The 16451-nt window shown below is 35.7% G+C and overlaps 1 protein-coding gene across 1 annotated transcript in view; it reads left to right on the plus strand.

Annotated features, from left to right (window-relative positions):
- The window catches only part of larp (La related protein), a 223222-nt gene that overhangs the window by 146930 nt on the left and 59841 nt on the right, over nucleotides 1-16451 (plus strand). The window contains exons 5-8 of the mRNA XM_081737755.1: nucleotides 367-483; nucleotides 3067-3406; nucleotides 9087-9276; nucleotides 15988-16276. Of these exons, the coding sequence (XP_081593881.1) occupies nucleotides 367-483; nucleotides 3067-3406; nucleotides 9087-9276; nucleotides 15988-16276 (936 nt within the window). The remainder of the gene's footprint in view (nucleotides 1-366; nucleotides 484-3066; nucleotides 3407-9086; nucleotides 9277-15987; nucleotides 16277-16451) is intronic.

A 16451-nucleotide genomic window follows, 5' to 3' on the forward strand; every position in this document is an offset into this window, starting at 1 on the left:
TAATGTAAGTTCTCAGTTTCTGGACAGCATAATAATAAGCTATGGACATATTCAATACTAGATACCAGTTCAGACAATCTGTAAGTAATACTAGATACCTGTTTAGACAAGTGCCAATATTAGCCTAATATGTTTTCTTTCTCTAACTGACAAAAATGCTATACAGAACCCATACATTTTAATTTATCTGTACTCAGAAAGTTGAAACTATTTTGACATATACATATAGTTTGATTCGAATTATGGATTGTGAAAGGAAGTATCACAAGTTTATTACTCTAGAATATAAAAGGTATATCATTCATGTAATTTTTTCTTCATCTTTCATGTTTGCTCACTATACTAATATGCTGATTTATTTTCCAGTTCCAAAACAAAAATGGGTGCCATTAGAACTTGATTTGTCTAAGTCGAGAGGGAAATTTGATAACTCCAAATTTCATGCTGAGCGTGGACCAGTAAAGGACAGGAATGGGGAACAAGGTAACTATATCATTTCATTATTGGGGCATTCCATGTCAAATTCAACCACTCAAGACACCCAGTGAGAGCAATCTTAATGATAATTTGACATGATTTTTTTTTATTTTATTTTTTTTTTTAAATAATAGTAAGGGAGTATTTTCAGTTGCAGTGTTTCAAATATACAGCCCATTGAAGTTTGTCAGCGATCTATAACAGCTGTGAATATTGCTAAGTGCACAGTGGAACAAAAATAAACGTAGAGAATGGGTGAAGATAGCCGGAATCAGAATCTTTTATATTTTATTATGTTCAGGATACTTTGTAATACTATGTTAACTGTTATTTATGAAATTATGTAATTTAGTTATAGAAATAAAATTCTAAAATATTTAGATTATACTCCGCATCACCCGAATTGGCGTATGGCGTCAGCCAATAAGCTCGCAGTGCGCGGTAATTCAAATTCTGATCAAACTGTAATTTCTATGGATAGCAACACTGAAAATTCCTCCGATTCGTATTTTCAGGTGTAGAATAACGTTATCATTATCTATTATTGTTGTAAGTTACATTTCACTATCTCTTTTTACTTACGAAAAACGGGTAAAACAAAAATTGTTAGCCTTTGAAAAATATTTAGTAGTCTGCCCCCTTAAGATGGAACCATTAGCAGGGCGCAAAATTTCAAAGTCAGACGTACTCGCCAATCAAAATATGATGGTCGCCAGTATTTCTCACTCACAAATTACGAGATGCGCATTGCCCTCCTCTCCCCTTCCCCCAAGGCCTTTGGTTTGACACAGAAAGAGATTGGATATCATAAAATTTCAAAACCAGACAATTAGATTCAGGATAATCAATTTTGAATTGGACAGTTCATATACATGTTATAAAATACCTTACCTTAAGACTTCACGTTTGTGTAACGCTCTTTCTCTACACTGAAGTACAAGTTGTCGATTGCAGTTTTCGGATCAGAGTCCTTAAGTGTGAAGGGCTATTGATGAAAATTGTCAGCAAATCATCCAGTGTGTCAGTCTTCAGTGAATTTCTGTAGGCAGTCTTAACTCTATTGAGACTACTGAAGTTTAGGTAGAAACCATTCCTACTGAACACTGGTCGCCAGCTCTAAATTTTTAGTTGTCAATGGTGGTCTGGCGACCGGAAATTTTGCGCCCTGCCATTAGTGTTCCTGTACGAATCCGCGAAGCAGTTACATCGATTGTTATGCCAATAAGCGGTGCTAGTGTCAACGTCTATCGACTTTAATTCCTATCTAGAGAGAATTGATGTAACTATTTGATGGGTTGATAGATCTACTCTATGGATCTTTATGTGCTAAAGTGTGACATATAGTGCAGTTCACGTCTTCAAATGAGGACCCGAAAGATATATATATATATATATATATATATATATATATATATATATATATATATAGAGAGAGAGAGAGAGAGAGAGAGAGAGAGACAGAGAGAGAGAGAGAGAGAGAGAGAGAGACAGAGAGAGAGAGAGAGAGAGAGAGAGAGAGAGACTGGAACTGATAGAGACTATATTTTTTTGGATTTCATTATTAGGTTCCCATAGAGCAAAACGGTAAAAAAAAAAAAAAAAAAAAAAAAAGCATTCAATGTCCCAATTGTAGGCTCCATCTAATGAAACGAAAAGTGTTATTAGGTCCCAATATATACAGTGTGTTTCGAGAATAAACTGACAAGCTTCACGTACCTGTTCAGGACCACGACACTAGGAGAAAGCTGATCTGCGAAAACTTCGGTCAGAAACGCCTAATTACGGAGATGAGACCAATTTAAGGTAATTAATTAGAATGGGTCGCAGGATGAGTACATTAAATTAGCCTCATTCTGTGATTAGACTTTTCCGAAACTTTTGTAATGAGGAACGAAACGGGTATTCGAAATTGTTCGGTTTATTCCCTAACACCCTGTATATACTAATGGATTCAATCCATCAAGAATATGTTCCATCTCTGTTGTTACCCCACTATTGAAACCGAAAGGAGTAATCTCATTTCTGGTTTTAGTATTACATCCAGTTTCACAATTGGATCCGAAAGTAGTAGATTTCTCACTTCCGATTTTACTATTGGATCAGGAAGTAGTAGATATATAATTTGGTTTCACTTGAATCCGGTAATAGTAGATATTTCATTTCAGGTTTCACTATTGGTTCCAGAAGTAGTAGATATCTCACTTCCGGTTTCACTATTAGGTCCAAAAGTAGTACATATCACTTCCGGTGTCACTATTGAATCTGTAAAGTTATGGAGTCTGCCACAGTTCCACAACGTAATACGAAACTCACTTATGCTATACGCATCATTAATAAAATAATAATCGCAATTGTTATCACTAACCTTACAGTACCATGTTTCGGTGTATTTAGTTTTACTGATATTTTTACAATATGTTGGTCAACATATAATTGATAGACCCTGAATACGAGTTTACTGTATTAATCGTTTTTCGTATTCTCACTGGAATTGATCCATTGGCACTATAAAGTTATATCATTTAGATAATAAAAATGTGTCCAAAGGTTTCTGTATTGCATTTAAAAGCAATTCTTTCTTTTTTCTAGCATCCGAGGCTCACAACCGGGACGAGAGTAGTGGATGGAATGGTAATTCGGATCGACTGGAGCGAGGAGGTTCCTACCCAAGGGGCGGTGGGCGGGGATCTCGTGGCAGGGGCAGAGGACGAGGAAGAGGTCGAGGAGGACGAGGCGGAGGCAGTGGAAGAGGATCTTCGAGGGAGCACTCAGAGGACTATTTGGATTACCCAACAGAATACACGCAAGTCAACAAGTACTTATCTCCTGATCCTACCTTCATGATGCCATACATGGGAACGTATTACTTCAACAACAACTACAGTCGCCCTGATGAGTCCACGCTGCGGGAATATATCAGAAATCAGATGTAAGTACCTGTTCTCTATAATTCATATAATTAGAATGTTTTAAAAGTGGAAAGTGAATGTGCACTCATGTAAAATGATTGTCGCATATCTATAACTATTTTCTTGTAAGGATATAATTTGATAATGATTTTGCAGTGTACTTTTAATACTGATACTATGTATATAATTGGGAAATGTATATTTGTGGTAAATTTCATACGAAAAGAATTATAAATACGAAAATTAAAATAAGTAAAACAAAATGTTGCTAAATGGACAAGGAAGTTTTATTTTCGTTTTATTGTTCTTATTTACTGCTCTTTGGATATGAAATTTGCCACATACATGTCTTTGCCGATTATACACATACTAACATTATATGAAATACATTTCATTATCAAATTGTATTCCTACAACAACACATTTATAGACATGCGACAATAATTTTGGACATGGGCGTACATACATCTACAATCTTAGTTGTTACCCTTATTGTTATTTCGATAACATTCAATTTTTTTCCTGTAGTTTCTGTATCAGGCATGTTTCTTCTTCGTAGACCTTGGCTGGGCTAACCACTGTTCTGTAAATCATCGTTGTATTCTTGGTCGCGATTCTGCGGCTACAGAATGCCACATACTCTTTCTTCCAATTTCGCCATTCCTCGTGCATTGTTTGCATGTACAAATCACCATTCTTGCCAACATGTAAGCCCAAATGTTTAAAAGTTTCCACTTCATTTAGTTGTTCTTCTTGTAGCCTTATTTTTCCATTTTCTTCTTCGTGGAATCAGAGATATTCCATTTTCCTTCTTCTAATTTTTTGGCCTGTATCTTACAAATACTTTCTCCATCCTTTTGGTTTCCGTTCAACTTTCTTATTGGTCATAACACTTTCATTATACGGGGTGTTACAAGAATTTGTCAATATTTTGGAAATAGACTTTTCTCGCTTCAAAATAAGAAAAAAAGTTCATATAGACCTGTGGTCGGAAGTGCGTAGTTCCGTAGTTAGAGGGTGCCGAAAAAAATGAATTTTAAAGGTCCGTAGTTCCACTACTATATAGGACTGATCGTAGTCGGGTCAAGACATCATTGAGGAACTAGTATGTGAACTATTCAAATATTCATCTTTCAGAACCTCCGATATTTGCACAATCATTTTTAGAGAGGCAGTTTGGGAGTGCTTGATCACTCTCCACCTACCCCCGCCCCCACCTCTCTCTCTCTTTCTCTCTCAAAAAAAAAAAAAATGTTGCGCAAGTACTAGAGCATTCTTAAACATGAATATTTGGATAGGTCCCATAGTAGTGGAGCTATGAACTTTTATTAAGTTTACTTATTTGACGTTTTCGGCACCCTATAACTTCAAAACTATCCACTTCTGAGCGCAGGTCCATATGAACTTTTTTTTTTTCTTTCTTAATTTCATGTGAGGAATCTGTTCTCAAAATGTTGAGACACCTTACTATAACACCTTGTATATCTGGGGTTCTTTAGGGAAAAATTCACAATGATATAATGTGCGGATGAAAGCTTAATAGACATAACCAAGTTTAATTAATTAATTAATAATAATATAGATTCCCTAATGTGCTTTTAATATAAAAATAACGTTAATATGCCTGCTAAGTTTCCGTCGGTATTCCTGCATTAACATATCTTGTATGTTACGTTGAACTGTTGTGGCTATTTTTTAAATAAAAAATTTAATATCATGAAAAGGAATTTTAAAAAAAGGAATTAATATAAGTAGTAATCTGAAGGTACTAGGTCCATTGAATAAAACGGATTTTGGAAATCCCAACCAAGCTGAACCAATTGTTGCTGGCTGTACAAATAGTAGTGTGTTTCACATAGAATACAACTCTTTTCTGATTGGCAAGTTCCATAAACCTTTGTATCGAGTGTTCTTTTCAGTATGCCGTACTGAGAAAACTACATGCTGGTATCGAATGTTTGGTAGGTGGCAGAAACTCCCAATATGCTACACTCTTCCAGTCACAACAGATCACCTGATGCAGACGCATATTCGAATGTTTTTCCGTTGCACTTCTGCCAGGACCGTTTTCGCACTATTGTGGAATACCATGCTTCTCTGGAAGCTTGGCTAGTTCGGATCCTGGTCACTTCTCGTAGATCCTCGATGCCGAGAACGGATGTTAAACTCCAAACTAACAACAATCCACCTTCAATTGCCAGTGAGTGATAGCAAGTGTATAGCAATGCTATTCACATAGTGCTATTTTTTAGCACTTTTCGTAAGATATACGAGGTGTGTTCGAAAAGGATCGAACCTTAATTTTTTTTTCCCCGCGTAAACCTATGAAGCGCGGAAGACTTACCTCAGTGTAAGTGTAGAGGGGACACTCATGCGCAGTCGTGAATTTTTTCCTGTCGAAGAAAGCTTCACTTGCTTGCAATCGGCCAGTGAGTGAAGACGTGTAGTGAGCAATCGTTAGTTTTTTTTTTTTTTTTTTTTTTTTTATGACGGAAAAACTTGAACAGCAATATTGCATAAAATTTTGTCAAAAGCTTGGCGATACCCAAGCGAAAACCATTCAATCGGATCGGTACATTCAATTTTGAACGAGAATTCGGGCATGAGGAGAGTGTCTGCGAAATTTGATTCAGGCTTTCATCTCCAAACACAACATTTCTTCCTGTGTGTCGTCAGGCACTCTTAGTCACTCGACATGGCTCCATGTGACTTGGTTATTTCTCAAGCTGAGAATGCCACTAAAAGGGACTCGATTTGAGTCTTAAGAGAAGACGACATGCGGAATGCGACGACACGATTGCTCACCAGCGCTGGGAAAATTGTGTGCATTACCAAGGAGACCAGTTTGAAGGGGATTAGTGTTTCGGATTTCCAAATGAATCGACGTATTTTTGCCAACCGAAGATTCGATACTTTTTAAACACACCCCGTATAGTTAGAAAAACTGAAAATTTTAAAACTATGTAAAAGTAATCGACGAAATTAAAAATTAATAGAAAAGTGTCAGTTACGATTAAAATTAGGTTCAAAATTAGTTGATTTCAATTAAAGACTGCAATTTTAACTACACTATGTGATGAGAACTGGAAGTTTTGAAAATTAATGTCAAATTTAATAGATAAATTTGAGGTCTTGGGGAGACAATTATTTTAAAAAGTTTTGTTTCGTTTGTAACATTAAAATATAGTAACACTGGTTCTTGTATATCGTATCGTATCATTGCAGAACAGGGTTGGCAAAAACCATGGTTTTTATTTAAAAAAAAAAACAAAAAAACCGGTTTTTTTATTTAAACCAGGTTTTTTTTTGTTTAAACCAGGTTTTTATGGTTTAAATAATTTGCTCTATACATTCATATCATATATGGACAGAAATAAGTTTATTTCGCTTTGATGTTATTATGCAACAACCGGGTTATGCTGGAAGGAGTCACATAAGCTTAAAGCGGAATAAAAACCGCTTCTCGAGTTACATCCGAGAGAAATTGTCCTCCATTTGAACTCGGAACCAGGACTAATTGGCCACAAATGCGATACGTCTGCCGACTCACTCACGAAGGAATCCTGATAAAAAAAAAAAAAAAAAAAAAATACGTTGTACTGATCTTTACATGCTTCTTAATATAACTGTCAAGAGTCATTTCAGAAGGACAAAAAGATAAACAGTTGCACAAGTGAAACCATTACACAGAATTACATATAAACAATTTCAAAGTACTACGGAGTACAGAAGAACTAATTTAGTTCAAGTTAGTTAACAACGACCTCTATTGGTCCAAATTAAGGAAATACAACGACTTAATCTGCATATCAATAAGAAAAGTGAATAAAGATACGAATTATTTGAGTCCACTTTGGCTCAGACTCATTTATACATAAATAGATACCAAAGATACTTATTTCACTAAATGCCCCCCCCCCCCACACACACACAAAAAGTACGGCATTTTCGATGTATTTTGTCAATAGTAAACATTGAAACGAAAACAACATTTAGAATTTTTCTTCGATTGCAATCACATAATAATAACAACTACAAAAATCACAAAATAAACATTTATAAACTTATAAAAAAAAAGTTGCTTTTGTAGTATAATCTTTTTTTAGTAATGTATGGGGAATTTAGGTCTGAATATAATACGAATAATATACGGGAGTGAAACGTGATAACCCACAAATGTGTGTTTATCAAGATTTTACAAACACTTACACTTTTACGAACATTTTTTTTTGTTTTTTGGTTTAAACCAGTTGGTTTTTATGAAAAAACCAGCTGGTTTAAACCTTGGTTTAAACCACCTTGGTTTAAACCAGCCAACCCTGTTGCAGAATATCTATTTCACATGGGTTTTGAGGGTAAAGACCTCAAAATACAAGACCTAGACGTTTAAACATATGGTTTATTCTGTTGAGAACTTGCACAAGCTTATTTAGGAGATTACTTGTAATAAATAACCTTGTTTTAATTAATTTTCTCGTAAAAACCCGGACACATTACTATATTTTAAAAAGCCGCTCGCACTCATTTTTCAGGAAGTAAAAAGGGGACATGTCCTGGAGAAAGGGAACATTTGGGAACCCTATTCATAACACAGCTATATAACTGACTTTAATGTACGGATACCCTATCGCCCCAATTAGTTTGCTAAGTAGAAGATTTACTGTATGTTGATTTTAGAAAACACTAGCGTTAGTTACCCGCTTCGCTAGGTTAAAATAAGTAAGATCAGTAATACGTTCCGTTAGTCAATCACCTTTTACTATTACTGAAACACTCTCTGGTGGACAATGGTGTTTGCCTTAAAAATGTAATATTACTGTTTTGGGCTGAAATTGGATTTAAACAGCTTGGAAGTGTCACAACCATGGATTCGACACCAACCTCTGACAGGGTAACTTTATTATCAGAGTTACAAAGGGGAAACCTACTCCAAAAACGATGTTTTCAGTCTGAAGTGAAGTTTTTTTGTTTGTTTGTTTGTTTGTTTGTTAGCGGACGAGCCGTTTGGGCTACATACTTCTATGCGCCCAATGTTAAATGAAAATGCAACGTTACCATTTACCTGGACCCACGAAGAAAGTTACTGTCTTTTACGCTAACATGTCGATGAGCAGCTCCCATTTCAAACATGGTCACAGCCCAAACGACTCGTCTGATTTAAAAAGATTGAAAATATCATATTTGGGGTCGGTTTTCCTTATTACATTTTTTTGTAACTCTGATAATAACAGTTGTCCTATGTCAGGGAACTTTTGAAACACCATATATATATATATATATATATATATATATATATATATATATATATATATATATATATAAAATAAAAGTAATATCCTCCTCCCCAAGTTGCGGGGCTAAATTTAGATTTAAATGGCATTGGAAGTGTCAGTGTTCGTCTCAGCGACCCAGAAAACTATGGAGTCGACACTTAATATCGATCATTTGTAAATATCTTCCCCCTCCCCTAAGTTACACTGTCAAAGTGAAATGATAAAGACCATCCCAGGCCCGAACCTCATCTATGCTGAAAATTTGATCGAGATCGGTCGAGTGATTCTAAGGTTATTAAGTCACAAACATAGTAATTTTTATTTTTATTTATATAGATTGTATCATGTGTGTGTAAAAGTAAGACAGAAATGTTAATATTATTATTATTATTTTCTGTTACATTGCATGTTGTTTCTCTCTCTGCAGTGAATACTATTTTAGTCGAGAAAACTTGGTGCGAGACTTCTTTCTCAGGCGGAAGATGGACTCAGAAGGATACCTCCCAGTAACATTGATAGCTTCATTTCACCGTGTTCAAGCGCTTACTCAGGATATTAGTTTAGTGATAGAGGCAATTCGGGAATCGGAGCATCTAGAGCTTTGTAATGGTGTTAAGGTAAGGAACAGCCGTTGTTTTTAGTATTTACAATCCACAAGGGGTCATCTTAATTCTACATAAAGCACGTAGAGGTCTGCGCAAAATTCTAGCGTTTGAATTTTTACGATTAAGTTAATAATGCGTGAAGTAACACTTGTTAGTATGAATAATAAAGAAGGAACTGAAATACTTATAGGAAGGTGGGAGCTTGATTCCAGCTTTGATTTTTGTTACGAAACAGTTTTGTTTCTCATACTTGCATTTCTGTGTAGTGTGTATAGTAATCTTGACATGTGGAAGAAGTAGTCTTTTACTGATCAACGCCTAGCCAAACTGCTTCAGCTAGAAACTTGAAATTTGGACTGTATATAGGGTTTGTGACGTTCAGAAAGGGCTTTTGGAAATTCAGTGTGGAAGAGTTGAAGTTATTGCGAGAAGTGATCAGAAAGTAATGTTACAAATCCTGCAGTGAAACGTGTATATATTCATCAGGGCGCAAAATTTGTCAGACGTACTCGCCAATCCAAAAATGATGATCGCCAGTATCTCTCAGGTACAAATTATGAAAGGTTCTCCCCTCCCCAAAGGTTTGACAAAGAAAGAGATTACATCAGGGCATATTGGTTGACTATTCTAGGCACTGGGCTTTCCTCCCTCCCCCCAGCTGTTCTAGCTTCGAATAGTGGAGGAAACGATCTGTCGTGTTGACGCGCCAGGAGGCAAATCATTTCCACTGAGGGATGTGAAGAAAAGGGCGAATAACAACGTTGTAAAAACTTCACTTTCCATGTCCGTAGTGAAGACCTACTGACCTCTGGTCGCCAGCTCCAAATTTCTATTCGCCAATGGCGACCGGAAATTTTGCGCCCTGATTTCATACAGCCAATACAACCAACAGATACTACATACATTTTTCGACATAGTCCCCATATCGGTTGAATCACTTGTCGCATTGTGGGATAAGTTTTGAAGATTCCCTCCTGGTAAAAATCCTGTCCTTGCGTGTTCAGTCACGTTGTCACGAAGTGTCTCACCTCCTCGTGTGAAACGAAGCGACGGCCTCCTAAGTGCTGCTTCCACGTACCGGAGCTGCCATCAGATGCCGTAACGTGATCCTCCTGTTGTCCTAAATCAGTCCTTCCACGCGAACTGTGTTGAAATCTGTTGATGCTATGTAGGGTCGACCACTGCCCTCCTCGTTGATGATGTTTTCTCTACCAGCCGCAAACTTTCGACATTCTTCGACATGCTGACGAGACATTACAGTCTCTCCGTAAACCTCTACCAGCTGCCGGTGAATTTCAGCCGCGGTTACATGTTTCTCCCACAGAAATCAAATAACGATTTCACATATTCGCAACACCAGTTTTCCAAACAAGTCGCCATTTGTGTTCACCTATAAGTAGCACCGTACATGGCGGGTGGCTGAAACTCTGCACAGTTGCCAACTCCATGTATTACAATTACCACATACTCCTCATTCTTCTATAACAGACAAAACGCTAGATATATCGGTCTTGTAATCTTATTTCTTGATCCTACCTCGTATAATAAGGTGTCCATATCTCGGAATCCTTTAAAGTTAGAAAAATAAAATTTGCTGTTCAGACTTTTCATTTAAAATAATTAAACATGTATTTCAGCGTTTCACTTCGTATTATACATTTGGCCTAGAATGAAAGAGAAACAATAGGGTTTGTAATTATTATATTAAGTTGTCCATATTTCACAATTACATAAGTTCAGAGAAACGAAATTTGATGTTTACACTTTACCTTTAAAATAATTCCTAGTATATACATGTAACGTACAATCGCGATAGATAGTGTGTAAATGAATATATAATTACCATGAATCATTTACAATGATCGTACAAACCTTCCTCTTTATGAATCTAGATCTCCCTACTCCTCACTCTTAATTCTAATGCTTGAACTTCCTAAAAAATACTTTTTTTTTTTTTTTTTAAGTCTCGCTAATGATGTAGTAGTCACTTTATACTACAGTATCATGTGACGAATTTCAGTTTTTTAATAATAATAATAATATAATAATAAGAAAATAGTATTGAGATATTATTGTAAAATTCATAGAACGAAAATATAAGAAGAAAAACTAATATACGAGATATACTTCACGTGAGTCCCCGCCAGCTCAGCACCCAGATTTTCAAGGTATTAACATTTACATTATTACTACATAATCAAAACTTAAACGTTATTATTAGAGACCGGATGTTTAAGCATTAAAAACCTGGAAAATAAGTAGGCAAATAGCCACGTAAAATTTAAAAAATAGGCACTAAAATGAAACTCGAAATAATGAAGATAAATACTCAATACAATTTAAAAAAAAAAATTCAAGTCACAAATAATGTTCAAAGAATATAAAAACATACCTGTTTGTTAATATTTTGTTTTACTACTACTACTACTACATACATACATACACACACACACACACACACACACACATATATATATATATATATATATATATATATATATATATATATATATATATATATATATATATAGTAGGACGTCGATAATCCGAACGTCAAAAAGAGCTTCGTGGCTAAGCGGTTAGCGTACGCGCCTTTGGCGTGGAAGACCCGGGTTTGATTCCTGGCGGGAGCTCATGTGGTTCGGATTCCACGTTAATCAGTAGGTCCACGTCTCATATAGCCTCGCTGCTGAACGGGTCCTAGAAGCTTTTTACATTTAGTCTTAGCGCTAGCAATAAACTAATAATAGAGTTGTCCGTCGGCGTTGTGTGAAGTCAGTGTTTTTACAAAAGCTCATTCATATGTAATTGTTTGTCATACATATTTTATTTTCCCTTAGGCCTATACAAGTTAAGTTTTAAGTGTTAGTTACAAGAACAGTGTAATTTAGTGTACGAGCAGGTTCTTCAGAAACATTAAATGTAAGTAGCCTTACGTACGGTATTATAATTACTGTATGTACTGTATAACCACTGTATCGATAAAAGAGCATACCGTACAGCATATTTAAGCCTAAATGGCATTTTCTTGGTCATTTTCGGAAATCCGAACTACCTGTGGTCATAATTTTCGACTTCCTACTATATATATATATATATATATATATATATATATATATATCGAAGCTTGACATGTATTCCATGTATATTTGTTAAACACATTTTCTACAGCAGTTTATCAGTACACTTAGTAGTACAAAATTTTACGACATTTTATCACTACAAATAGCTCTTATCTCGGAAGAGGCAGAATAATAAATTATTGTGAATCCCTTCTTGAAATAATAAATTATATATTTTTCCCCAACAGTCTTATTTTGAAGAAAATGCGTAGAATATATTATTTAATAAAGGAACTATTTAGGCAGGAATGGGCGAAATAGGCAAAATAAAGTTGGCTTAAATTGAAACTATAACCCACCATATGAACTTTAAAACGTTATTTTTGATCATACCTTTAATATTAAAGAATAGGCATTTTGCCTAACATCCGGTCTCTAATAGTTAGAAATTAAATATAAACTAATTATTTACTGAGCAAAACTATATATTTTCATTAAAATTCAACACGTGTTACAGTTTCGCCAACTAACTCTTTGGCTTCATCAGACACTATGTGATACAGTATATTAGCCGTTGTATGTATATACGATTGTACAGTTATCCTGTATCACAGTGTGTGTGATGAAGCCAAAGAGTTAGTTGGCGAAACTGTATAACACGTGTTGAATTTTAATGAAAATATATAGTTTTGCTCAGTAAATAATTAGTTTATATTTAATTATAACAAAGCAAAGCTTCTACTTATGGAAAATATCATAATTAGAAAGTGAACGTGACAAAGTATAACTATCATAATAGACTTTAATTTTCTTAGTTACGGTAATAGCAACACTTTCGGAAACTTCTTTCGAGTATTCAGTAGCTTCAGTCAGTGCCTAGGGACATATAACTTTCTAAGTGCCAATTCTGCTGAGAAATTTTCTGTTATTGGTCATAAGTGGTGGTCTTTTAAATGACTTAGAATACATTTTATGTTCCGTAAAACTGAATTGAGCTTTTAGCATTTAAAAGTTTAGACTACTAGTGTTTGTACATGGCCAGTTCCTGCTGTGATGAAATTTTTCTTTCCCCGACCGAATGGTAGTTCTTGAGGAAAATTAAAACTGAGCAGGAATTGATACGTGTATTTCTGTGTTCAAAATACATACATGATAGTGTAGTTTTAGACACAAACTCACTGAATACATAGACAGGCACACGCGTTTCAAGAACGTGAATTTCGGAACAAAATAACTCAGTATCCAAGTGGTATTTAGAGTAAGGCTAGCTAAAATTCCCCCTTCTTCGCAAATTTATGTGAAATGTGAAATTTAATGAAAATAACGTGTTAAACAGCTCGAGCTAAGTGTTATGTTCCGAAATTCATTTCAAACTTTTCAGCCGTTTTTCCGTGATGAAGCAGACATCGAAAATATTATCAAAATTGCCTCCTTTCCCCTTAGAAGTGAGATTTTTCAAAAATGGTGCTGCATGTGACCGCTTCATCTTAACAAGTATTTTATACTGAAACTTCCATCTCGCTAACCTGACTCCTGAAATCTTCTGTTTTCATTTTAACCCACTTTCCCCTTAGGATCCGCACACTGACATGATCCAAACCCAGGTCGTGGTAGGTACTAAGTATGTTCCAGAATTCATTTAAACTGTTCAGCCCTTTTCCCGTTATGCGATCACAAATAGGTAACTTTAATTTATATATATATATATATATATATATATATATATATATATATATATATATATAATATAGGGCCGGATTTAGGGGGATGCACGTGCATCCCCCCTTCGTTGTAAATATACACTACCTAAAATGAGAAGCTAGCAGTGAAAACACCAATCCTTTCCGAAACTTTCTGCCATCATGCTTCCGTTTGGGGCTTAAAAGAAAGAGGAGTTTTGCAAAAGCAATAGTTTAAGGTTGAAAGAAAAGGATTCACCAAACAAAGCAATATAACATTTGCCAAGTAGAGAAGAAAACAGAACCCAGGAAGAGAGAAGAACATTTTGTTCTGCATATCACTTGCTACCGTCTTTAAAATACAACCCCCCTTCCTCCCCCGACCATTCTTGTATCAGCGTTGTCAGGTGTAAAGAATATTGGAATATTGTCACATCTCACTTTGAAGAGTTTCAATGAGATTTTTTTTTTTTTTTTGGTAGTTATGGTGCAACCCCCCCCCCCCCAGAAAATTCTGGATCCGACCCTGTATATAAATATAGTGGATTTCTCATCTCTGCTTAATGACAATTCAGTAGGTGACGAGGGTTAATTTAAGAAATCCTTCGCGCAGTTCTGTTTAAGAAGCGTGAGCTCAGTGTTTCGGATACAATAGATTATAGTCTTGAGCATAGAATCAGCATGACGGAAATGCTTTATCAAATTGCGAAAGAAAGAAGAAATATATATGGGAAAATAAGGTGATCGAGGGAAGCTTTAATACAATCAAGAATTAAAGAATAGAAAAACACGAGGAAGAAGACCAATAATAAAATAACATGTAGAATAATATTTGTAATAGCTTCATATCATGAAGCTTACCGATACTACTCTTTTTCCAGTTAGTAAGGTCGCAAGAGGGTGGTAGCGCGCATCACTTTTTGAAAACCTTTAGGCAACACTGTAAAAAGGAACATACTTAAAATAAACGGAAGAATGCTTTCAAATACTATTGTGGTTTTTGACCAATATTCAACATGATTTCGTTTGGTATGGCTCAGTTAAAAGAATTTTTGGTCTCCGCCTTCGCTCTCTCACAGTCTAAGGATCTGCACCTGCTTACTATCTCTACACTATGCACCGTGGTTCGTGATATACAGGGTGTTTGAAAAAGAACTCCCTAGTTTTAACTATAAATTTAATTCGAAAATGAATGAAAACTTACATCAATGCGTACATATTATATCTGTACTTGGAGGCTTTTTCCTCCCTTATCTTGAAGAGTACTTAATTTGTGATCTTAGGTGTTATGTAAAAGTAATACAGGGTGTACCAAAAAGGACATTACAACTTTAAAAACACATATTGATTTATTCGTTCATCTTACAGACATGATTTTGGTGTCATTTTGTAGCAAAATAATCATTTATTTATTTATTTATTTTAATTTATTTATTTAACCTTATACCTAAAGAGGCTCAATGTGGCTTCAATTGGTGATTGAACTGATCACAAAGGTTCGTCTCACTTTCTCTACAACGTCTTCAGACGTACAGGGACGACCTGAAAATTTGTTGTGTGTTACCGAGCATCCAGTTTCAATAAAATACTTATGCCACTGGTAAATAGGGAGGATCTTTACAATTCTTTGTACGAAAATTATGTTCCACAATTGTCGCAGACTTGGATTCTGCAAACCAAGAGAGACAGCTAGCACGCTCGAGACCAGTAAAGGCAGCCATTTTTGCTCCAACTGCCGCTAGCACTTGCGGTGTCTTGTTTCTGTACTAGTGTACTACGTGAGTCAAAACCTAATGTATTTTGCTACAAAATGACATCAAAACCATGTCTGGAAGATAAATAAATCAATCAATATGAGCTTTCAAAGTTGTGAAGTCTTTTTTTGATGCACCCTGTACATCTCCGGTCATACAATTTATGTATATATTTTCTTTTTTCTCTAAGTAATAGAATTCTTAACAAGACTATTTCCTTATTTTAAGGTTCGAACGAAACATAATCCTACCGAATGGCCAATTCCCGACACTGTGAGCATCCCACTGCTCTCAGGCATCACTCCATTGAATTCATTGGTTAGTGGTAGTCAGGCGCCGGCCGTGCCTGAAGGTCCACCGCTTGTGAATGGAGAGCACCAAAGAGCCAACAGTGTGGACAGCACCACTAGCATCGAAAACTTAAATCCCGATGTTCCTGAGTTCATTCCAGTCAACCACCACGACGTGGCCGAGGAAGAAGACAAAAAGGAGGGCGAGAAGGACGCTTCGGACGATGGTGCGTAACTATCTTTATGATGAGTTAGTGCATTTAGTTTGTACAATCACTACTGTTGCGTTTACCTCGTATTGTTGGGTGAAGGTATTGGTAGGAAAAACGTTTTCTGCATTACTTTGCCAGAATATAAGCACAGAAAAAAAGTAAGTACACATAGTACATTTATCCGTTTTGT

Source organism: Thermobia domestica, chromosome 14 (genome assembly GCF_964235325.1).
Source record: "Thermobia domestica chromosome 14, izTheDome1.hap1.1, whole genome shotgun sequence".
In the NCBI taxonomy this organism is placed as follows: Eukaryota; Metazoa; Arthropoda; class Insecta; order Zygentoma; family Lepismatidae; genus Thermobia; species Thermobia domestica.